This window comes from Perognathus longimembris, chromosome 10 (assembly GCF_023159225.1).
Source record: "Perognathus longimembris pacificus isolate PPM17 chromosome 10, ASM2315922v1, whole genome shotgun sequence".
In the NCBI taxonomy this organism is placed as follows: domain Eukaryota; kingdom Metazoa; phylum Chordata; class Mammalia; order Rodentia; family Heteromyidae; genus Perognathus; species Perognathus longimembris.
The window spans coordinates 1,406,207-1,429,532 of record NC_063170.1 but is presented as its reverse complement, the minus strand read 5'-3'; the positions used below and the strand labels follow the sequence as shown (position 1 = coordinate 1,429,532).

General features: G+C 59.4%; 1 protein-coding gene across 22 annotated transcripts in view; it reads left to right on the top strand.

Annotated features, from left to right (window-relative positions):
• Positions 1-22,329, top strand: part of LOC125358095 (BTG3 associated nuclear protein) — a 57,297-nt gene extending 34,968 nt beyond the window's left edge. For 15 of the 22 annotated variants that reach the window (XM_048354977.1, XM_048354974.1, XM_048354973.1 and 12 more), the window contains 6 exons: positions 4,296-4,469; positions 8,332-8,462; positions 10,604-10,675; positions 11,918-11,956; positions 20,230-20,373; positions 21,844-22,329. In XM_048354977.1, the coding sequence (XP_048210934.1) occupies positions 4,296-4,469; positions 8,332-8,462; positions 10,604-10,675; positions 11,918-11,956; positions 20,230-20,373; positions 21,844-21,915 (632 nt within the window). In that variant the 3' untranslated portion in view covers positions 21,916-22,329. Of the gene's footprint in view, positions 1-4,295; positions 4,470-8,331; positions 8,463-10,603; positions 10,676-11,917; positions 11,957-20,229; positions 20,374-21,410; positions 21,479-21,843 lie in introns of all 22 variants that reach the window. The other 7 variants (XM_048354976.1, XM_048354968.1, XM_048354972.1 and 4 more) reach the window with 2 other exon arrangements.
• Positions 22,330-23,326: the final 997 nt, after the last annotated feature.

The window sequence follows — 23,326 nt, the reverse complement described above, 5'->3', positions numbered from 1 at the left end:
GATTGGGCATCTCCTCGGGGCAGGCACTGTCTGCTATCCTCCGATAAGGACCCTTGACTTTCAAATTCCAGCCTCACTTGTCCTTGGGCTGCTTTTGAGGAAGAGAGAAGTGCCAGGCCTCCTATCTCCTGCTGGCCACAGCACTCCTGAGCTGTCCAGTGGCATGATGGGAGTGTTACTTGTCTCCTTCTGAGAGCAGCATCCGTCTTGACCCTGTGCCACGCTTGTGTCTGACCTGGTTGAGCTGGAAGCCAGTAGAACCTGAGTGTAGTATCCACAGGGGCCTTGAAGAGCCACACTTACCCAAGCTGGTTGTTGATGCATCATTCCGCTGATGACATTTAGAAAGGATTGTTAGCACTCATGGCCTGGTGACCGCCCCTACTGTCCATTCCAGAGCTTTCCGCCTTCAGAAGCCATGCAGTGTGGCTTCTGATAAACACAATGTAAATAAAGCAGGCAGACAAGGCAAGGCCTGTAGAGTGTCTCTGCAGATAGCGAAATCTGCTATCTCCTCAAATAACAAATACAGCGGCCCAGCTAGAGCTGTGCCCTAGAGGCGGCAGCCGCTCCCGCAGAGGCCCTGTCCTCTGAGGCTGGCCGTGACCTCTGTGCGCAACACGAGGCCCTCCTGAAGACGGTGGAGCTCCTCTGCACATGGCTGACACTGAGGATGCCAGACAGGTTAGAGTTTTCTGAGTTGCTGAGGAACACTGATTGTTCAGTGTGGCTGGGACTCTTTGTCCCTTTTCCAGCCCTAGGGGATATCTGTCACGGCCCTGAGAGTCCTTCAGATAACAGACTGAGAAGCTGCGTAGGACCCGCTCACCTTGCTTTCTCAGGCGAGGGTACAGGGGCTGGAGGAGTAGGGTGCTCTCACTGGCTTGAAGCAGGTCTGAGTGAGGCCTTTGCTTAAGGGCCGCATGGCAGACACTCCCGGTTGTTTCTCCATGGCAAGAACAGCTATAGACCAAATGTCAACACAGAGACACAGCTGTATTCTAGCCAAGTGCTGCCTTTGGAGGCACGCAGTCAGCCTGCCCAGCTCTGCTGTCCTCTGCTTTAGTGTGCACCGTGAACCCAGACCCTCCCAGGAAGTCAGCAGCACGACCCGTGCTTGTGACCTTAAGCCACACAGGTTAGCTTGCATGTAGGTTACCATGTGACAAGATTTGACATGAGGACGTGTTGTAGGTTGATCTTGGGACAGGAAGAGCAATAAGAAAAGTAGCTCCCAGTGGCCTGGTGTGCAGCTACATCTGCACTCGTGTCTGTCATCCAAAAGATTGTATTGTGAGGACCCTTGAGCAAGCAGGTGAGGCAGCCTGGACAGACGGGGCGTGTGTGGCCGAGAGAGCGGCATGGGACGGCGTAGCTCGAGTAGACACTGCTGCGTGGGAGCTAGGGCACTCCGGCGGCGCCCCTACAGTCCAGGGGAGCTGTCCTGTCCCTCCAGAGTCATGATAGGAAGCCGGAGGGTTGTGGTTGGCTCTGATTTGGAGAGGCAGGGTCCTCAGAACATCAGTGGTAGGACTGTGGGCTTCCTGGGCTACAGAGAGCTGTCCACATGGCTGTGCTTTGTGCCAGTTTAAGGTGCTGAGGGGTTAAAAAAAGAGAAAGGTCTGGTCTGTTAACCTGCTGGCACTGACCCGTGGCTCTGAGCCTGCAACATGCAGGCTGATTGCTGAGCTTCAGCCCTGGCCGGGGTGGCGGAGAGGTGATAGTGGGCGGCACTGTGCCTGTAGCTTCCGTCATTGCAGAGGGGGTGCGACTTTACAGTGGGGAGGACTCAAAGTAGGAAGAAATCCTGCACCTTCATCTAGAGAGAATTGCCTCTGGGCCTTCCGGGCCTGGCTACTGTGCTCTGTGGTTCCACATGGGACGGAGCTCCAGAGCGCGCTGGCAGGCCAGCTAGGAGATGGCCTCCCGGCTCTGGGGGCACGTAGGCCGGTCTAGCTGCCTACCTCAGCGGTGTGCACCAAACTTTGCAACCATGTGGCCGCTCTTGCTGAAGACAAGGCATCCCCTCAGGATCAGGCTATGATGACTGCTTACCTGTGCTGTGGGCCCTTCCGGCCATCCTGTGTTTGGCTTCCTTGCTTTAGTAGAGGTTTTATCTAAGGTCGCTAGGCACTTGGGAACATGTGCACAATGTGCACAACTCAAAGGAGCTCCAGGTGTGGGCAGGGCCTTCCTGCCCTGCAGGGCCCTGTGAGGACGGCGATGTTTGGCATTTCCGGTCTCCCAGCATCATTGCCCCTCCTCTGTCCCCATCATCACATGGCCGTCTTCCCCTTGAGTATCACTGTCCATCTCTTTGTCCTCCTTATAAGGACACGGGTCACTGGAGGGAGAGCCCGCAAGTGTGATCTCATCTTAGCTTAATTAATCACATCTGCAGAGACCTTGCTTCGCGGTGAGGTCACCTTCTGAGGCCCTGGGAAGGACATGGGTTTTGAGGGTGGCTGTTCAGCCCAGTGCGTGGGACGTGGCTTGTTCTGAACTTGCATGGTCCGGTGCCAGCTCTCGTCTAAGTCCTCTACAGTAAAGTGGTGATGCCGGGCACAGGATGGCATTTATCTGTCACGGTCTTGGCTTTGCTCTCAAGAGGACTGAGCCACTTAGACCAGAGAGCTGGGGGAGAGTTTGCTCCTCCTGAGCAGGGACCTGGAGGTGGCAGAGAGCAGCCGCAGGAGTGGGGAAAGCAGGGGACAGAACGGCTTTGATGTCTGGGCTTCTGGAGCACCAGCCAAGAGAACACATTGGCTGATTTTCCCATCAGAGGGGGTTGGAATCCCGCTGTTCCTCTGAGCCAGCCACTATCATTAAGTCTGTAATTTCAAGAAAGAAGTTGTTGGCACTTAGTTTCCCGATTTACTTTGTCCTTAAACTTGAGATTACATTAGGAGTGATAGTGTCTCCATTCCTTTGTGACTGATAAATATGCCACCCACTGAGGGCGTGAGACTAGACGGTCTGTCCATTTCCTTTCATCTGTCCCGTTTCTCACAGTGGACCTCGGGGCCCTGAGCAAGCTTGGGAATGCTTGCAGGGTCAGTTGTGGAAGAGGCCGCTGTGCTGGAGGACACCCTCCACTTGGCAGGCATTGCCCAGTAGCCCGTCCAGGGGCTGAGAGGAGGCAGGGTGGCCTCCCTCTGAGTCCAGAGGGTGAGCAGGCTCCTCACGGAGCCCTTGGCCAAGGGTAAGGGCTGCAGCAGTCCCACGGTCTGCAAGTTGCTCCTGTGAGCTAAGCACTGTGCTCCGTACATGGCCCAGGGGCCAGTGGCTAGTGGCGTCTGGTCTTTGTGCCTTGCAGACTGCAGGTGCCATCTGTGGGGTCAGGCTGGGGCAGCCCTGTGAGCAGAAGTCCATGGAGAACCACCTTTCTTGCCAGCACACCTTTTCTTGCTTCGTGTCCTGTGTTGTCTTGCCAGGGATGCAAGACTGCAGCGAGCCCCTCGTGCCTAGGTGGGCAGTAGAAAGTGGAATTGTTACTCAAACAAATGACGTCTCATTTCTCTGGGTTTTGCCTGAAAATGAATGTGAAGGCAGTGACATTCTTACAAGGTTTTAAAAATGTGCTTCATAATATAAGGTAGTACTCAGTGATGGGCTCCAGAGTAGCCAAGGCCAGCAATGTGATCATTCTGTCACCGAGCCTGTAACCGCCCCGGAACTTGGTGAGCACCTAATGGCATACGCAGCGCCAAGTGGCCACTCAGTAAGTACTGAGCGATGACTGTGATTGTCTCAGAAGTGGCCTGAAAGTCTGAATCCAGAGCTACTGCTTCATTTACGTCCCAGGGTGGGTGGTGCCGCTGTTGCTGAGGGTGTGGCTCTCCAGCGCTGCCCTCCGCCCTTTCCACCGAGGAGATCCCATAGCATCCTACTTAGCCAGTGTGTCCTAAGCCTAGGCTTCTGAGAAATGGCTTTAAAACAGAAGGAACTCGGGACACTTAATATAGCACTTAAAAACTAAACGCCGCCTTTGTTTGGATTATTACTAGTACTTGGGTCTCAGTAGGAACAGTTTTCAGGGATTAGGTGGTAACTCAACTCTCAGTAGCTGGTCCAGTGTTCTTAGTAGTCAAAACAGGAAGTTTTTCAGCGTCGTCTTCTGATGATTACCATTTTGAATTATTGCCTGTATTTTGCTGTTGAAGTTGTGTGAGCCGGCTAGACAGGCCATGGGTGGAAGCAGAGAATGTCTTGTCTGTGCCCAGGTTACCCCGGCCAGCCCAGGCCTAGGAAGACGCCCCGTGCTCACCGCGTTTATCTGGAATGTGTTCCTCCAGGTCACCTTTTCTATAAATTTGGAATCACAGAGTCAGACTGGTATCGGATCAAGCAGAGCATCGACTCCAAATGCCGGACAGCATGGCGGCGGAAACAGCGAGGCCAAAGCCTGGCGGTCAAGAGCTTCTCACGCAGAACGCCGTCCTCGTCCTCGTCCTCCTACAGCGCCACAGGTGGGCCCTGGGGAGAGCAGCTGCCCAGAGGGCGCGCTCTTCCCACCCAGCGGTGCTCAGGGCCCCCCCGGGGCGTCGGGCCCTGCCTTCCGAGTCTGGCGGGTGCTGGAGGACAGCATGGGCCTGTGCAGGACCGTCCTCCCCTCCCAGGTGCCGTGCTCTTCATGGCCACCCTCACAATAGCACCAGTATTCTGTGGTGACTGCAGGTCAGGGCGTGGGGAGCGCCAGTCGTCGTGGGCTGTGTTCTGAGTGTATGGACTCCTAACCTGAAGTCAGTGGGGCAGACCTGCAGGCCTGGCGCGGAGGCGCTGCTCTGGGAGAGCTCACTGGGAATGACAGGCGGCTGTATGCCGCCTCCCACCCAGCACCGCTCAAGACGTTGACAAAGAACGTGGATTGCAATGATCGTTTAAACTCCTGCAGGCGCTCCCCTGGCAGCAGCTCCTGGAACTTAGCCCTGCGTGGGGTCGGCTCAGGCCCCAGGGCAGCGGGGGCCAGGCATGCGCTCCTCTCAGTGCAGTCTTTGTCAGGGACTTTGTTCTAGAAGCTGCAAATCAGATCACCTGGAGCTCCTTCCAACTTCAGGAGAAAGTTTTCCTCCTGGTGTTTTGGTAGTTATCAGATACTTAGCCTAAGCTCTAGCGAGGTTCCCGAGGCGAGGCCCACCCACGTTGTGCTCCTGGGGCAGGGCCTTTGGACTGGAGTACAGGGAAGCAGCTTGGAGTGGGAAATGGAGCGTGCTAGGTGGCTCATCGAGGCGGCCCGGCGGTGACTTGAGATGTGTGCTGAGACTGGTGGCTGGGCCGCAGACACCTGGCCTGTGCACCGTGGGCAGGAGAAACGCACGGCTGGGTGTGGAAGGTGCTTGACAATTAGAATGTGGACTCGTAGCAGTGGCTCCGTAAGAAGGAGAGTTAGGATTATTTGTTTTATTTATCTCCAAGTGTTACTGTGGCTTGCACATTATTTCAAATAAGCACTGCATTAGTATTGTAGTTATTTTTTCCCCTAGTACTGGGACTTAAAGTCAGGGCCTTACATTGCTCTACTATTTGACACCCCCTCCTCCCAGTTCAGTCTCCTAGTTTTCAGATGTCTGTTTACAGTTCAGGAGGAGGTTTCTGTCCTCACACAGTTGCCTTGGGAACTGGCTATGTGGCTGTTGGGTCCCAGGCAGACCAGGGCTGGCATCCCCGAGAGGTGACGCAGTGAGCCCCTCACTCAAGACTCCCCTGGAGGCCCAGATTCCGGCGGGGGCGGGGGGTCCACACAGAGCACGGCTCTGAGCTAGGGGCCGTGGATGTGGCAGAAGTGAGGAGGAAAGCCACCCAGAAGTGACCTTGCAGGCCCGGCCGCCCAGTGTGTTCAGGCGTGGATCCACTGTTGGGTTGCTCCGGTGCACAGTGCACCCCGCCCTGACGGTGGTCAGTGCGGAGCTGGGGAGTGGGTGGCCTCCAGTTCAGCATGCATCCGAGCCACTTCCAATTCCAGTTCCGGTGCCTGTAGGGTGGGTGCCTGTGGGGTGGGTGGCCCCGGCACTGCGGGCCCAGCCCTCCTAGAGGGGTAGGGAGGTGAGGGCTCTAGGACGGGAGGGTCCTGGGCCCAAGGGACCTGTAAGTGGAAATTGAGGCGCGCCCTCCCTCCAGCTCAGGTCTTGATCTTGTCTTTCAGTCTTACACTTAGTACTGTTTGCTTCTCTTCCACTTATTAGCATCTTCTTTAGTTGAGTGGCTACAACTGACTGTGACAATGGTTTCACGCTTCTTTTGTTTCTTGGTTGTAAGTGTGCGGGTGATTTCGGCTCCAGTTGCTGGCTGCTGTGGGTCTGGGTCAGCCCGCGCAGCTGTGTGACTCGCCTCCTGTGCCTGGGTCCTGGGCGAGCGCTGTCTGCGGAGCCCCGCGGCTGGCTGGTGGCGGCTCCGAGGCGGGATGAGCCGGCTTCACCTCTAGTGGACTGACTGGTGGACATTTCTCAGAAGCGTGCCGTGCTGTGCCTTGGGGGCAGGGTCTGAGTAGGGGACTGTGCTGTCGCCGTGCCGCTGCAGTCGGCTTCTGTGTGCCGGGTGTTTGCTCAGGCGCTGAGGGCGAGCACGGTGTTTGTTTGTCTGGGGAGCGTGAGCTCTGTTTCTGAGCTGTGGTCTTGTTCTGCCGCTGCAGTGGCTCCGGATGGTGACGGGCTGCCAGCCTGCCATCTACCGGACACATTCTCTCCAAGGACTCTGTTTTGTAAACCAGCGGTTCTTTGTTCTGTTTCAGTACAATATGTTCTTGGCTAAAATTAGATAGAGCAAAGCAGGTGGTTATTTAGGGACTCCAGGGATTTTTGTCACTGTCCATTGTGCATCTGCTTTTGGCTCATTAAAGCTGTTCTGCCATTTGAGGCTAGTTTGCGGACAGAAATAACCCAGGAACATGTGATTAAGCCAGAATTATGTTAATTTGGAATTAATAGTGATCCCTGCTGGGTTGTCATGTTTACCTTTGAATTATCAACAGACAGACAAGAACTTCCACACCTGTACTCTTAAGATTTAGTATGAAGGTCAGTTTATTGGCTTATCGATTGACCATGTCTGTGTAGCCCAGATTAACCTTGAGCTCTAGACCCTCTTGCCTTCCTCTTCCCAGGGCTGGGATTATAAGCATGCACTACTATTCCCTGAAAGTCTAGTCTATTTAAAAATGAATTAGTTACCATCCAATTGAACACCACAGAAGCACTAGTTTCAAGAGGGTTCTTAAAAGTTAGCTCATTGAAGCATGTGTGTCGCCTTCTGTAGTTGCCAGCACTGTACACTTTTTCTTGTCCGTGAGCTGGAGGCAGCTAGGTTTCACTGTTTGACAAGCACTGACAGTCAGCTGGTGGCTCATGACTGTAATACTTAGAAGGCTGAGATTTGAGCATCTCTGAAGTCAGCCCAGGCAGGAAGGTTTGTGAGACCGTTTCCTCCAGGCCCTGAGATCAAGCACCAGGACACTCGTGTGCACGCACACACACGCACGCACGCGCATAGCACTGTGAGTCTTACTGGAGAGCATCTGTACAGCAATCAGGGTTTCCAGTACAGAGGACCGGTGCCTGAGAACCGCCGCCTTTACACTTTTTCATTATGTCACCATTGTCAAACCTAATCTGCGGACTCTATATGTCATGTCAGTCTGACACCTATGCTTGGTGATTAAAATATGTAAAAGGCCTTTCTTTAATAATTAGAAATTTTGCATCGTTCATATTTCTCCCTCCATTCATATTAACACTCTGCTTTTCTCACCTTTTTATCCTACTGCAATGTGTTATTCCTAATAATTTTTATTGACTAGTCACCATAATTTCACATGACAAAAGTATGTAAATACATTAGTTTTTAAACATTTCTAAGCTCTTAATGATCTAAGTATTTAAGAACAATTTTAAATATCATTGTAGTTAAAATTGGCATCAAAACAAATGTATCTGTTCTGATTAAATAGAGAAAGCAAAATTTGTCGGATATATGTTTTGAGTGGATAGGGCTCTTTCCTAGTTAGATTTTCCTTGGTGAAATATTATAGATTTCTGGTATCAAAGAGGATTTAATCCTAGCATCACCCCCTGTTCATTTCCACAAATGTGTCCTCAGGTCTCACATGCATTTGGTCAGGTCACTGTGAACGGAAGAGGTTTGTTAGAGCAGTGTCGTTGAGTCCTGTACCTGCCAGGCTCTCAGAATCTCACTTACCTGGAGCTTGCGCTAACCAGCCCTGCACAAAGTGTAGATCTGCTTGACTCAAGTTAAGGAGTGTGGGACGAGGTAGCCGGGCGTCGCTCCACCGGCGGGGCTGTGCCTGAGTGGTGACATCTGTTTTCCATGCCCTTACAGAGACCGTGATGGGCACGCCGCCGCCCGCCACCGAGCTGCAGCAAGCACAGCCTCAGGCCCTGCACTATGCCCTGGCCAATGCACAGCAGGTGCAGATCCACCAGATCGGAGAGGACGGACAAGTTCAAGTAGTATGCACCTTCTTGCTGAATAGCCCGGAGACAGGGAGGCTGGGCCCACGGGTGGGACTGGGCCGGGCATACAGCAGGGAAGCATGAGGAAGAGGTGATTTTGAGTCCTTATGCTGCATGGACCGACAGCAGTTGCTGCATGACCTTGGGTTGAAAGTACTTCATAGGACCTCACCGGTCCCTCGGCCCCCACCCGTCTGTGTTGGTGTCACGTGTGCACAGCCCGAGTGAGGGTTCCTTCTTAGGCCTGTCCTGAGGAACATCATGAGTATTTCTCAGTTATAAACACAATGCCCTTTCCCCGAGAGGAGAAGCCATTTCCTTCCAGGAGTGGGGAGCACTAGCCACTCAGGGTCTGTGTCAGCCTTCCCTGGGGTTGTGTCACGGGCTCTCGGCTTGTCCTGCCTGAGTGCCTTTATGCTGGAGTGTCTGTCCTATGGCCATGATTGCAGTCAGCCCAGCTGGGAGCAGTGATGGCCTCTTACACACTCTGGGCTTCTGTGGCAGAGAAGGCAGACTTCTAGAAGCTGTGTAGGGAAATGAGGAGCTTTAAGGATACCCTGGGATTTTGTGACAGGTTTTTTGTATTTTTAATCACACCCACCCGCTGGCGTCTTTGAAGACATTTCCTGCAGCTGGGTACTACAACTGCAAGAAAGAAATACTGCTCTTACCCAGGGGTCCCTGGGCTTCTGGAAGCACAGGGCAGGCACGGCTAAGAGAGAGCTTTCCTTCCCGAGGAGGCGAAACATTCGTAAACAGTGGATTTATTAATAAGCTTGCTGAATTGGTGTGATCTAGACAGGCACACAGGCACATCGCCACCAAGGCAGCTGTTTCCATCTTCATAGGAGGAAGGCCTTTAAAAGAATTTCGGACCAGATTGAGTTTGTTTTAAGATCTATTTCGACCAAGAGAGAACTTTAAATAAGACAAGTATTTGTTTTATAGAGCCAGCTTAAGAGTTTTGGGAATTACTCACCTACATCTATGAACAAGTGTGCATTTTAGTGGGATTCTTTGACTTATTAGTGTTTAAATTGTTTAGTCATGTGTTCTCTTGATTAAAAAAAATAGCTGATTTTGGTATAGTACACCCTTGACACCCCTCCCCGTCTGGCCTTCCCAGCACCCCCAGAGTGGCCCTTAAGTTCTCGATGTCACTTAGCAAGATGTATGGGAAGCCACGTGAGGAGCGGGGCTCTGTGGGAAGCCACGTGAGGAGTGAGGGGCTCTGTGGGGCCACGTGAGGAGCGGGGGCTCTGGGGCCACGTGAGGAGCGGGGGCTCTGGGGCCACGTGAGGAGCGGGGGCTCTGTGGGGCCACGTGAGGAGCGGGGGCTCTGGGGCCACGTGAGGAGCGGGGGGCTCTGGGAAGCCACGTGAGGAGCGGGGGCGCTGTGGGAAACCACGTGAGGAGCGGGGGCGCTGTGGGAAACCACGTGAGGAGCGGGGGCTCCGGGGGGCCACGTGAGGAGCGGGGCTCTGGGGGGCCACGTGAGGAGCGGGGGCTCTGTGGGGCCACGTGAGGAGCGGGGGCTCTGGGGGGCCACGTGAGGAGCGGGGGCTCTGGGGGGCCACGTGAGGAGCGGGGGCTCTGTGGGGCCACGTGAGGAGCGGGGCTCTGGGGGGCCACGTGAGGAGCGGGGGGCTCTGTGGGGCCACGTGAGGAGCGGGGCGCTGTGGGAAGCCACGTGAGGAGCGGGGGTGCTGTGGGAAACCACGTGAGGAGCGGGGGCTCTGTGGGGCCACGTGAGGAGCGGGGGCTCTGGGGGGCCACGTGAGGAGCGGGGGCTCTGTGGGGCCACGTGAGGAGCGGGGCTCTGGGGGGCCACGTGAGGAGCGGGGGGCTCTGTGGGGCCACGTGAGGAGCGGGGCGCTGTGGGAAGCCACGTGAGGAGCGGGGGTGCTGTGGGAAACCACGTGAGGAGCGGGGGCTCCGGGGGGCCACGTGAGGAGCGGGGCTCTGGGGGGCCACGTGAGGAGCGGGGCTCTGGGGGGCCACGTGAGGAGGGGCGCCGGGTGCGTTGGCCGTTCCTTCCCTGAGGCGGGCGGGGCCGGGCAGGAGCGGGGCCGGCAGTGCGTCTTGTTCCCCGTGGCTTGTTTTCTTCTGATGCTTCTTGATGTCTTCTCTTGTCGCGGATCCCACAGGGCCACCTCCACATCGCCCAGGTGCCGCAGGGGGAGCAGGTGCAGATCACACAGGACAGCGAGGTGAGTCAGGAGTCGGGGTGGCCGCCGCCGTGGGGATGGGGGCCCTGGGAGGGCGGGGTGGCCGCTGCGGGGCGGGCCCCGGCTTTCTGCAGCGCCGCCCCTCCTGGCTCCGTGCTGTTGGCGCCTTCCCCGGGCCTCCGCGCAGCGCTCAGCAGCGCCGTGTGCGCAGCAGCAGGAGCGGCCGCCGCGGGCGCTGTCCCTGCGATGTGCGCCGCGTGCCTGCCCCGCGGGCGCTGTCCCTGCGATGTGCGCTGCGTGCCTGCCCCGCGGGCGCTGTCCCTGCGGATGTGCGCTGCGTGCCTGCCCCGCGGGCGCTGTCCCTGCGGATGTGCGCTGCGTGCCTGCCCCGCGGGCGCTGTCCCTGCGGATGTGCGCCGCGTGCCTGCCCCGCGGGCGCTGTCCCTGCGGATGTGCGCTGCGTGCCTGCCCCGCGGGCGCTGTCCCTGCGGATGTGCGCTGCGTGCCTGCCCCGCGGGCGCTGTCCCTGCGGATGTGCGCTGCGTGCCTGCCCCGCGGGCGCTGTCCCTGCGGATGTGCGCCGCGTGCCTGCCCCGCGGGCGCTGTCCCTGCGATGTGCGCTGCGTGCCTGCCCCGCGGGTGCTGTCCCTGCGATGTGCGCTGCGTGCCTGCCCCGCGGGCGCTGTCCCTGCGGATGTGCGCTGCGTGCCTGCCCCGCGGGCGCTGTCCCTGCGGATGTGCGCCGCGTGCCTGCCCCGCGGGCGCTGTCCCTGCGGATGTGCGCCGCGTGCCTGCCCCGCGGGCGCTGTCCCTGCGATGTGCGCTGCGTGCCTGCCCCGCGGGCGCTGTCCCTGCGGATGTGCGCTGCGTGCCTGCCCCGCGGGCGCTGTCCCTGCGGATGTGCGCTGCGTGCCTGCCCCGCGGGCGCTGTCCCTGCGGATGTGCGCCGCGTGCCTGCCCCGCGGCCCCGGGCCAGGGCTGTGCTGCGTGGCGTTGTCTTCTCATGAATCCAGAGTGGTTTTGAATACAAAATTAAAAGGAAATTCATTGTCATTGGGGTCAGAGTCCATGCACTGGGTCCAAGTTGTGTGTATGTGTGTGTTTTTAACACAAGAAAAAATGCCTACAAACTCGGCTTTTAGTTTGTGGGTTTTATTGTTCCAAGGCTTGGACTTATAGAAGTCGTGGTTCCTTGGCCGTTGCTGGAAGGCACGGGGAAGTTCTTATTCTGCCTAAACACGCCACGGAGTTCCCCTCGATAACCTGTCTTTGTTCATTTTGCAGGGCAATCTACAGATCCATCACGTCGGCCAGGATGGGCAGGTGCGTACTCCCCGCCCTCATGCGTCCCTGCCCGGTGCCCCCTGCGGCCTGCAGAAGGGAGGCTGCCCCTCTGGGGCGCCGCAGTCCCGTTGGCAGCTTGGGGATCTTAGGGTCTTTTTTGCCTCCTGGGGCAGCCTCCCCACGTCTGTCATTACCTTCTGCACACTGCGTGAAGCTGCCGATGGGGTTCGTAGGTAGCTGCCCGTAGGATTGGGTGGGCTTGGGGGCTGCTTATTAATGTCAAAGGAAAACCCTTTTTGTTTTTCTAACCTGAGAAGAGATGAGCAGTGCTTCCTAGAGGCTGACTGGAGTCCTGAGCCCAGCGAGGCACCCCAGCCCGGGAGTGGGGGGTGGGGAGCATGTGGGGGCTGCAAGGAGCGCTCGGCTCGGTGTTTTGAAGACAGTCTCTGTTGGGGAAACTTTTCACCTCTGGGTCTGTGGAAAGCGTCGGAAGGTTTTCAAGCACGGTAGGAAGCGATTCAGGAAATGGGTGTAAGGATCCCACACCCAGAGCTCTCTTGTCACTTGTCATCTGCCATCCAAGTGGTGGTGCTTCCTGCTGCCTTTTCCTTTGCAGGTCCTGTGTGTGTGTCCCCACGTGTGTTCCCGCCGAGGCCCTGCGGCTGCTGCCTCTGAGCGCACCCAGGACTGCAGGGGACAAGAACATGACAGGGCTTAGGGTGAAGGGGCAGACAGACCCTGGGTGCTCTCTCAGGAGGTGCCCTGAGCAGGGGGCTCTGGGAGCACAGGGCAGGCACGGCTAAGAGAGAGCTTTCCTTCTGGAGGAGGCGAAACATTCGTAAATAGTGGATTTAATAAGCTTGCTGAATTGGTGTGATCTAGACAGGCACACAGGCACATCGCCACCAAGGCAGCTGTTTCCATCTTCATAGGAGGAAGGCCTTTAAAAACACTGCAGAGTTCCATAGATTGCAGGAAACACGCGTCAGGTGGGATGCAGCAGGGTTACTGTGTGAAGACAAAATAGTGGCTTTAGGAAGAGCCAGAGCCACACAGACACTGTGTCTGCTCGCAGCCACGCAGACAGACAGATGCAGTACAGAGGATCCACAGTTGTTTCTGCCAAGTTTGTGCTGTTGGTGACAAGGTGAATGGGAAGTGTTTATTGTGGTGAGCTGGAGCAGCAGATTGGCTCCGTGCTTCTTGGTGGCTTATCTCTGTTTTTGATGGTTTGATTGTTCCTGTTTATACTGGTGGTGGAATTTCATCATAGCTAGGGTGAGCCTAGACTTCAATGCACACGAAAAGCTAGATTCCTTACCTCTGAGAGTCACTTTGTTTCTGTGTATCATGAAGAAACTTCTGCTTAGAATTAAAAAAACCAACAAACCCCAGTCGGGCCTTTAGCTGTATTAGCGTGATGCTCATGCTCCCAACTGTAGACCAAGCCACCCTGCCGCCGATTCTTTTTCCCATACGCTTGGCCTGAGGCTAGAGACGCAGCGTCTGCCCTGGGGTGGCAGCCCAGGGGCCACAGCTGTGACTCAGACTCGTGGAAGAGCAAGGCAGGTCTTTGCTGATGTCACTGGCTCTGGAGCCACTGTACAACCGGTGGCCATGATTTACCACTAACTTGTGGTTCCCCCTCGTAGCACAATGTTAAATAAATCTACCTGCTGATCACTGTTTACCCACAAATCCCACTTTCTTCCACACTTGATTCCCATCACGGCTGTGGGACCTTACATTAGAGAGGCTGCACGTGGCCAGCTCCGTTACCCGGGGCATCAGCACTGAGGGCCGCAGCACTGAGGGCCCCAGCACAGCACTGAGGGCCGCAGCACTGAGGGCCGCAGCACTGAGGGCCCCAGCACTGAGGGCCCCAGCACAGCACTGAGGGCCGCAGCACTGAGGGCCCCAGCACTGAGGGCCGCAGCACAGCACTGAGGGCTGCAGCACTGAGGGCCCCAGCACTGAGGGCCGCAGCACAGCACTGAGGGCCGCAGCACTGAGGGCCCCAGCACTGAGGGCCGCAGCACAGCACTGAGGGCCCCAGCACTGAGGGCCCCAGCACAGCACTGAGGGCCGCAGCACTGAGGGCCGCAGCACTGAGGGCCGGAGCACAGCACTGAGGGCCCCAGCACTGAGGGCCCCAGCACAGCACTGAGGGCCGCAGCACTGAGGGCCGGAGCACAGCACTGAGGGCCGCAGCACTGAGGGCTGGAGCACAGCACTGAGGGCTGCAGCACAGCACTGAGGGCCGCAGCACTGAGGGCCGCAGCACTGAGGGCCGCAGCACTGAGGGCCGGAGCACAGCACTGAGGGCCCCAGCACTGAGGGCCCCAGCACTGAGGGCCGCAGCACAGCACTGAGGGCCGCAGCACTGAGGGCCGGAGCACAGCACTGAGGGCCCCAGCACTGAGGGCCGCAGCACAGCACTGAGGGCCGCAGCACTGAGGGCCCCAGCACTGAGGGCCGGAGCACAGCACTGAGGGCCGCAGCACTGAGGGCCCCAGCACTGAGGGCTGCAGCACAGCACTGAGGGCCGCAGCACTGAGGGCCGCAGCACAGCACTGAGGGCCGCAGCACTGAGGGCCGCAGCACTGAGGGCCCCAGCACTGAGGGCCCCAGCACTGAGGGCCGCAGCACTGAGGGCCGCAGCACAGCACTGAGGGCCGCAGCACTGAGGGCCGCAGCACTGAGGGCCACAGCACTGAGGGCCACAGCACTGAGGGCCGCAGCACTGAGGGCCGCAGCACTGAGGGCCCCAGCACTGAGGGCCGGAGCACAGCACTGAGGGCCGCAGCACTGAGGGCCGCAGCACTGAGGGCCGCAGCACAGCACTGAGGGCCGCAGCACAGCACTGAGGGCCGCAGCACTGAGGGCCCCAGCACAGCACTGAGGGCCCCAGCACTGAGGGCCGCAGCACTGAGGGCCACAGCACAGCACTGAGGGCCCCAGCACTGAGGGCCGCAGCACAGCACTGAGGGCCCCAGCACTGAGGGCCGCAGCACAGCACTGAGGGCCCCAGCACTGAGGGCCGCAGCACAGCACTGAGGGCCCCAGCACTGAGGGCCGGAGCACAGCACTGAGTGCCCCAGCACTGAGGGCCCCAGCACTCAAGGCCGCAGCACTGAGGGCCCCAGCACTGAGGGCCCCAGCACTGAGGGCCGCAGCAGGACTTGAGGCCAGGCATCTGCTGTTTTCTTAGAGGAAGCTCTGCCTTCTGGTTGGAGTAAACAGGATGCATTTGCAAGAAGCTGCCTTTTCCTGGTAAATCTGTTAGCTAGTCCTCTCTTGTTTTCTGTTTGTGGAAATTCTAGTTTTATCACTTGGCCTGTCCTTAAACCTACCCCGCTCATAATAACTTTGCTTTCCAAATTGAGAAGACAATTGGGAAATAGAATGGTGTTTCACAAACACCCTCCTTCCCCCAGCCTTGATGGCCCAGACCTGTGCTGGGGGTGTCCCCCGTCAGCCCTGCCCCTCTTCCCCTGCCCTCAAGATGATGGTGTTCTTGGTTCTGGGGCTCTTTCCAGCCTCATTTTGCTTCCATCTTATTGGTCCTAGTGTGAGTGAGTTTACTGAAAACTGATGACACATATTTGTTCCAGACTTACAGGGAAGAGGTTGAGTTACAGAATGTTTTCTGGGATTATAAAAGCCCTTGGCAGTGTTTATGCCATGGCCTTTGTGAGCCCGTAGATCCATCGCTCTTTCGTTGTAGATGTGGGTGGGAGGCGGAGCCTGGAGAGCTGACTGCACCAAGGCCTCCGCAGGACAAGGTCAGCATGACTCTGCCGTGGGAGGCAGACTCGCAGCAGGCCGGGACCTGGTTTCTGGAGGTGTGAGTTTAGTGAGGTGGGAGCCATTTGCTCTCAGCCCCTGGGCTTCTTCACTGTGGGTTGTGACCAGCTGGGCACCCTGGCCCCTGAGCAGGGTCCCACAGAGGATTGTTTTGTGAGAGCAAATAGCGGGGGGGGGGGGGGGGGGGGGCGGAGCATCCGCCTTGCTGCTCTGCACTGAGGTACTCAGGCCTGGACAGGACCAACCTAGTGGGGCCTCAGGGCAAGGTTGCGGGGTTTGGGAGAGATCACTGCCAATGAAGAAGCGATTGCACCCCCAGCGGACCTCTATGAAAACGGTTTGCTTCCGGGAACAGAGCAGAGTTCTCTCCCCACTTGGTCTGGAGGAGAGACAGGGTGTTCCTCGGCCCCTTCCTCACCTGGCAGGCCCCGCGATGGTAGCTCACACACCCAGCTGTATCACCCCGTCCTCGTGGCTGAATGAGGCTTGGTGACGCCCTGGGCCGCTGTCTCTGTCTTGCGCCCCGTCTGAGGGACGCTGCCTCTAGCCGAGGCTGTGTGGCACGGGATGGACCCCGCCGCCGGGGCGTGCTGTCGGGCTGCTCCCGGGCTGCCTGGGCGGAGCAAGTTCACCACAGGCTGGAGTGGCCATGGCCTTGCTAGTGGAGCCTGTGGAGTCGCAGGGCTCTCCTTTCTGCCCCTGATGAGCTCCTTGGTACCATGCCCCACGGGTTCTAACACAGAAGACTAGGCGGGCAAGGGCCCAGGAAAAGCTGGACCTGGGTTTTGGCTAAGAAGGATATTATTTTTTTAAGCAAGAACTTGGATGAAATGATTGCTTACATTTACATTTTTGGCATTTCAGTCGGTTGGAACAACTGCGTCTCTGAAGCACTTGCTGCTGGCTGAGGCTGCAGTAGCTCTCGCACAGCCCAAGGCGCTACCAGAGGTGTGGCTGGCGCCTCGTGGCCTGTGCCCCTCTCTCGTGACTGCAGATGGGGGACGCAGGGGCAGGGTCCCTGGGGCTGGAGGGTTCTGTTGGGTCCATTGAAAATCATCTTTAGATCTACCTTTCAGAGATCAAGTAACACTGCCAAAGGCAAGCGCCTGCTGACTTCCCTGCGCCAGTGCCCAGCGCCCGGCTGCCGTCCCTGGACGCGTGTGTGAGGGGAGGCTGGCACTGCGGTGATGGGAGACGCTCCTCCATCTCGGCGCTGTCCAGTGGCTCGGCCTGGGTCCTCGTGCTCCCTCTGGGGTGCTCCCGCCCTGGTGGGCCGTCCTCCTCCATCTCGGCGCTGTCCAGTGGCTCGGCCTGGGTCCTCGTGCTCCCTCTGGGGTGCTCCTGCCCTGGTGGGCCGTCCTGCGCGTGGACACGCAGTGTGGGCCCCTGCCGCGTCTGCTCCCCAGCTCCTCCAGCATCTCCTCCGCAGGCACGGCCCGTGCTGTAGTGAAGACACACTCGTCCGCCCGTCCCCAGGTGTCGCCGGGTGGCTGGGTCCGGGTCAGCCTGAGGCGGGGCTTTGACCAGCAAGGCGATCCCGAGGGGGAAATGGAGCCGCCCGGGCATGCTTCCCCACTCTCAGCCCAAACCACGCTCCAGGCCTGTTCTGTTCGTGGGATCTGAAACTGGAAGCCTCCAGGGTTCCGGCGGTGTGGCCGGTGGCCCTGCCCAGGCGGCACTGGCAAAGCGGGGCGCCCCTTCCCTGCAGGGCGCCCCGTGTGGGGGCAGCGGTGGCTGCGTGGCTCTTGGGGGAGCCCTGGGCCTGTGGGAGGCGGCCGTCACCTGCACAGGGAGTGGGGGGGCTTGCACCTCGGTAATGTTACCCGCCTTTTGAGAGGGCCCCTTTTTTGCGGTGTCCTGAGGGCACCTGCCCTGCCCCCAACATTGGGGTACATGCGTGAGCCTCCGCTGGCACGCAGCCAAGGAAAGTCAACAACAAGAAAGCCAGTCTTAGCCTGGAAGCTGTTTTCCGTCCATAACAAAAGCTGAAGCGGAAGGAATTCAAGACAAATAACTTTCCTCGTTCTGAAGTCAGACGAGGTTCTTGAGGTTTCTTGGTGAGAGATTTGCTGTGCCATCATTCTTGCTCTTTTCCAGCAAGTCTGTGCCAGGCGAGCAGGGGTTTGGGCCACGGGGCGGTAGACCGTAGGGACAGCCGCCGGCAGGCGGGGACAAAGCGCCTTTAAGGCCACTTGTGTTTCACTTATTTGTGCTGGCTCTACGATCTTGGGTGAATAAGTCAGCCTCCCTAGCAGCGGCAGAACTAATAATAACAAACAAAATAACGGCGGGGTCGAGTTCCCCTCTAGCTGGCACGGGCCGCCGCGTCCTTGTGCCGTCGGTCAGAGGCTCTGCGTCCCCGGCCAGCGGCCGCGTCGGCCCGTCCCGCTCCGCTTTCCCGCTCCGCGCGGCCCGCCCAGGGATGGAGCGGCAGCGTCCCCCGGGGCGTGAGGCCCCCTCTGCGGAGCTGCCCCGGCAGGGGTGCTCGCCCCACTCCAGAGCCTGCACGGCCCCCCGTGCCCACACCACGGGCCGCAGCCGGTGTAAGGGAGTGGGTTCTGCCTCCCCCCCACCCGACGCCCACCCAGTGCTCTGCCCTGCCGAGCTCCCCCTTCCCTAGCTGGGCCGGCCCCTCCTCGCCAACCGTGCTGTGCGCACGGCTCTAGGTTGTCGGTGTAGGTAGGTGTAGCATCTTCTCTTTTTCCTTTGCTTTTGGTGCCATTCCTAGGGCTTGAACTCAGGGCCTGGGCACTGTCCCTGAGCTCCGTTTGCTCAAGGCTTGTAACGTTCTACTTATTGCTTGAGCCAGAGCTTCACTTGTGGCTTTTTGGGGGGTACTTTTGTAAGGTGGCGCTAAGAGTCTCCTGGAGTTTCCTGTCCTGGCCGCCTTTGAACTGCGGTCCTCGGATCTCGGCCTCCTGAGTAGCTGGGCTGACAGGCGCGAGCCCCCGTGCCGGGCAGCGCAGCATGTGTTCTGTAGGGCGGCTTTCCATTTCTCAGCACGCGAGGGGCCCGCACCCCTTGGGGCAGAGGCTGCCCGCGCAGGCCTTGGGGCCTCTGGGGACCCCGCGTGGTGTCGCGCTGGGGTGAGGGCGCTTGGCCTTGAGCTGCCCACGCCGGAGCGCTGGCGGGACCGTGTGTCTGCACGGCCCTGCCACGCCCCGCGGGCCTCAGCAAGGCGCGGACTGGAAGCGCATGGCCACTCGCCCCTGCGCCCTGTGGAGCCTTGAAGGGGACAGCGCGTCTCCGCACGTTACGGCCCTTGGTGCCGCTGCCTGCTCGTTTTTTGGGATTTGGCCTGCTCAGGGGCCTCTGCCCTCCCCCGCCCCCGGCAGGCTGGTCTTTCTACTCTCCCCTCCGTCCCTGGGAAGCTTAGGACACGAGCATGGGCAGTGCCCGCGGCTGCCGCGCGGGGGCCTCTGCCGGCCGCGGGGAGGGGCACTGACGTCCCACGCGGTGGGAAGGGCCCGGCCCTCCCAGTAGAGAGCTGGGCGGTGGTCATGACCTGCTGCCCTGTGTTCCCTGGTGGCTCTGTGCGACGCCCCCCCCCAGGTCAGGTGTCAAGCTGGCCATGCGTTGGGGGCTCACCAGCCAGCAGGGCAGACCGGTGAGCCTGCTGGCTCTGCCTTCGATGCAGCACCTCGACATGGCCTTGGGGCGTCTGCGTGGCTCAGAGCTGTGGCTCTGCCGCACACCTGCTGTCTGTTAGGTTCCAAGCACCCCTTCATGTCCTCTGCCCAGGGCCTCTGAGCCTGTCTGTGGCCGACGGCTGTGGACGGCCACCTGCTTGCCTGTGACAGTGGCTGCTTTTGTCTGCTAACGGTGATTGGTCCATGAACTCCCTGAGATGGGAGTCAAGGAGGCCTGTGTGTGAAAGGCTTAGGGGTCATTTTCTTTCGGTATTCATGCAAATGTAGGAGAAAGGCTTCAGACCCACCAGTCTTGCCCACCGTGGGGGGGCTGGCTTCCCTGACGGGGACCCCTCTCCTTGGCCCTTTCCAACAGAACGCTTCCTCAGGGTGCTCTGCACTCACACCAGTGTCTGTGCGTGTGTGAACTCATCCGTGGGCTGGTTCTCAGGACGCTTCCTCATGCCCTCACGCCCGTGTCTGTGCGTGTGTGAACTCATCCGTGGGCTGGTTCTCAGGACGCTTCCTCATGCCCTCACGCCCGTGTCTGTGCGTGTGTGAACTCATCCGTGGGCTGGTTCTCAGGACGCTTCCTCATGCCCTCACGCCCGTGTCTGTGTGTGTGTGAATGTACCTGGCTCTCGGGGCACTTTGTAGCAGGGTCCACCCTGCTGTGGAGGCTCGGAAGTTTTGGAAAGCCACCGTCTCTGTGTGCCGTCCTGGGGACCTAGCAGACTGCACTCGCACACTCCTGCTGGCTCTCACCAGACTGCCCGTCTCGGTGTGTGCCATGAGAGCTCAGGCCCCGGCCTGGCCGCGGCCGCCCGCCTCCCCGCTGGCCCTGGCGGTGCTGAGCAGCCTGGCTTTGTTCCCCAGGTGCTGCAGGGCGCTCAGCTGATAGCCGTGGCCTCTTCCGACCCCACCGCCGCAGGCGTGGACGGCTCCTCGCTCCAGGGAAGTGACATCCAGGTGCAGTACGTGCAGCTGGCGCCTGTGGGTGACCACACGGCCGCCGCACAGGTAAGTCCTCCGTCCCGCAGGAGGACGCCGGCCACGCCGGCAGCCACCCCGAGTTTGGGGCTTGATCTCCAGGGCCAGGAAAGCTACCACTGCGAGGTCTGTAGGGTACAGACAGCCCCCGGGGAGATTGTGTGTGCTCTGTGCAGCAGGGCAGAGGTTATCGGCCCAGATCTAGGTTTCCAGCCTGTCCTTGAGCTTTCTGTCGTGTGGAAATGCTTATTTGTAAATCTGAAGATAAGAAGTTCTGCCCAGGCCTCCAGTTCGGAGCCGTTCCTGGCTGCGGGCTCCATTTTCCTGAGAGCACAGTGCCCTTCCTGTGCAGGCAGGGGCCGTGACCCGGGGAGAGCTTGAAGGCCCCTCGCCTCTGTCCGGTGTGGCGATGGCGAAGGCCCGGGTGGGCGTGGTGCGCAGCGCCCCAGCCCTCAGTGCGCCTGCGCGGCTCTGGCTCCCGGCGCTCCCCTGGGTGTTCCCAGGCTGCTCGGCACGGTGGCCGAGCGCACGCAGTCCCGGCTTCCTGCAGCAGACTGGCCATCTGGCGTGGAGGACGGGGCTCTGTCCCGGCGGGGAGCGGGCACCGTGGACTCGCCCCTTTCTGGGGGAGCTCTCGTGCCTGGGGGCCTTGGCCACGGCCCGTGCGCTGCTCCCCGGGCGTGTCTCACAGGGGAGCCACCAGCTCTGACACGAGTCGATCCTCTCCTCTTCCTGCCCGGCTGTGCCCGGGGCCTCACGGTGCAGATGCCACATCTTTTCTCCCCAGCCAGAAGTGGCCCCTCTTTTAGAGAAACGGGGTGGCGAGGGCCTGAGAGCACGTGAGAGCTGTCATAGCCTTCTGCCTCGGTGCCTCGGTGGCTTCTCCCGCCTCCGCCCGCGCAGTCCCGGGCTCTGGCTGGCCATCCCCACCTCCTGGGCCGCGCTTAGGCCCCGGGTCGTTCCTCCACGGGGGCCACACCCGTGATGGGCAAGAAGGAGGAATAGTGATCTAGTCTTCCACGACCATAAGGCTGAGAATATATGTGCAGTCTTTCTAATGTCCGTAGGTCATTGATTCCAACTGGGTCTTCAAGGAAGAATGGTAGCTGCCCAGTGAAATGCTTTTTGGAACACTGTGAGTTTGGGGTGGAGGGTGACATGAAACCCGACATGCTAGGCCAATGTGTCAGCTTAGGAACATGGTACTGACTGACCCCAGTTATTCCAGGACACCCTTAAGGTGAGGATGGAGAATGGACAGCCAAGGGGGCCCAGATGGCCCAGGTCTGCCCAGGGGAGGGGTGGAGACGGGCTGGGCCTCGGCCACGCCCAGCGCAGCAGCTGAGCGCAGGGCCCCTTGCTTCTCCAGGCAGGGTAGCCTGGCGACCCCCAGTCTCTGCGGTGTGCATGGAGGTCACTGGTGGCTTCATAGCAGGTGAGTGCTGTGAGGTGTGCACGCAGGTATTTTTCTAGAAAAGTCCCTTTATCTCCCTGTTGCAGACAGCCGACGCCCTGCAGCCTGCCCTGCAGCCTGAGATGCAGCTTGAACACGGAGCCATCCAGATCCAGTGAGGCGGCCGGCCCCGCCCCGCGCCCTCGCCCCACGCTGGGCAGCCGCGCGCTCCGCCTTGCGGCCCGGGCCGCCCCAGGGCCCTGGCTCTGCGTCACGCTGCCACGCCCGCAGGGGACGCAAAACGCGGAGTAGAGTACACTCAGAGAAACAAGAACTGCAATATTTTGGTTAATGGCTTTTTTTTAATTTGCTATGGTGTTTATAACAAAAAAGAAAATGGGAAAAAAAAAACAAAAACAAAAAGGAGCGGAGTAGCGGGAGCCTTTGCTGCGCGCTCGGCGGCGGGAAGCAGGCGTTTGCGGAGACGCAGGGACTGCAGGAAAGGAACCTTTACCTACTTTTCTAGGGGAGATGTTCCCACACACTGTAATTATGCATTTTTAATGAAATAAAGTTGTATTTATGACCATGCACCTGCAGTGCCATCGCACCTTGACGATGCCCCCCCTCCCAGTGCGGGCGCGGCCCCCGCAGCCCTCGGAGGCCGTGGGTCCCGCGGTGTGCCGGGGGCCACCCCCGCCCCGCCAGGACCGCGCTCGGCCCCCCGCAGTGCGGGAAGCGACTGGCAGCGTCTGGCTCGCTTTGCCCTTCTGCCTGGCCGTCACCTTCGGGGGGGGGGGGGGAGATTGCAATAAAGTGGAGCTCACTGATGGAGCGCATGGTGCCTGGTGCTTTTTCAAAGCTGCTGTCGGAGCTGCCATGCCGCCCCCCCCCCCCATCCAGACGGACCCACAGTGGGGCCAGAGGCCAGGCCCGTGCCTGGCATAATGAGTGCAGTGCCATCCTGGTGGGCGCCTGGCCACACCTCTGAGGGTGGTTGTGAAAGGGGAGGGCCGTCCGAGGGTCCCGGGGGGCAGGGTGGGGAGGGTGCAGCGCAGGAGGAAGAGGGTATGGAGGATCTAGGGAGGCGCATGCGCCCAGATGGAGCAGCCCGGAGGACACCAACAACCCCCGAGGCCCGAGAGAGAGGACAAAGCACCGTGGACAGCGTGGGGTTTTAGGACTTGAAGCTCAATGACAGACATGTAGGAGGCGTGTGCGATGTCTGTGGCGGTGTACACGGGCTGGCAGTGGGCACCACGGGCCCGTCTGCTGTGCGGGGCACCAGGTCCCGTGGCCGAAGGGACACGGAGAATCCCCCACGTGCCGGATGACGAGGCAGGCCTCAGCTGGTGCCACAAGCGAAGGCTGTCCCCTGAACCGGGGGGGGGGGGGGCTAAGGGGACATGTAAGAACAAGCACTTGGAAGAGGAGGGGTGCACTCTTAATTAAATAAAAGTGGGTGGGGCGGGGCACTGGTGGCTCACACCCGTTACCCCAGCAACTGCGGATGCGTGTGAGACTCCTATCCAGTTGGCCACCAGAGAGCTGGATGTAGAACTGTGGCTCAAAGGGTTGAGCACTAGCCTT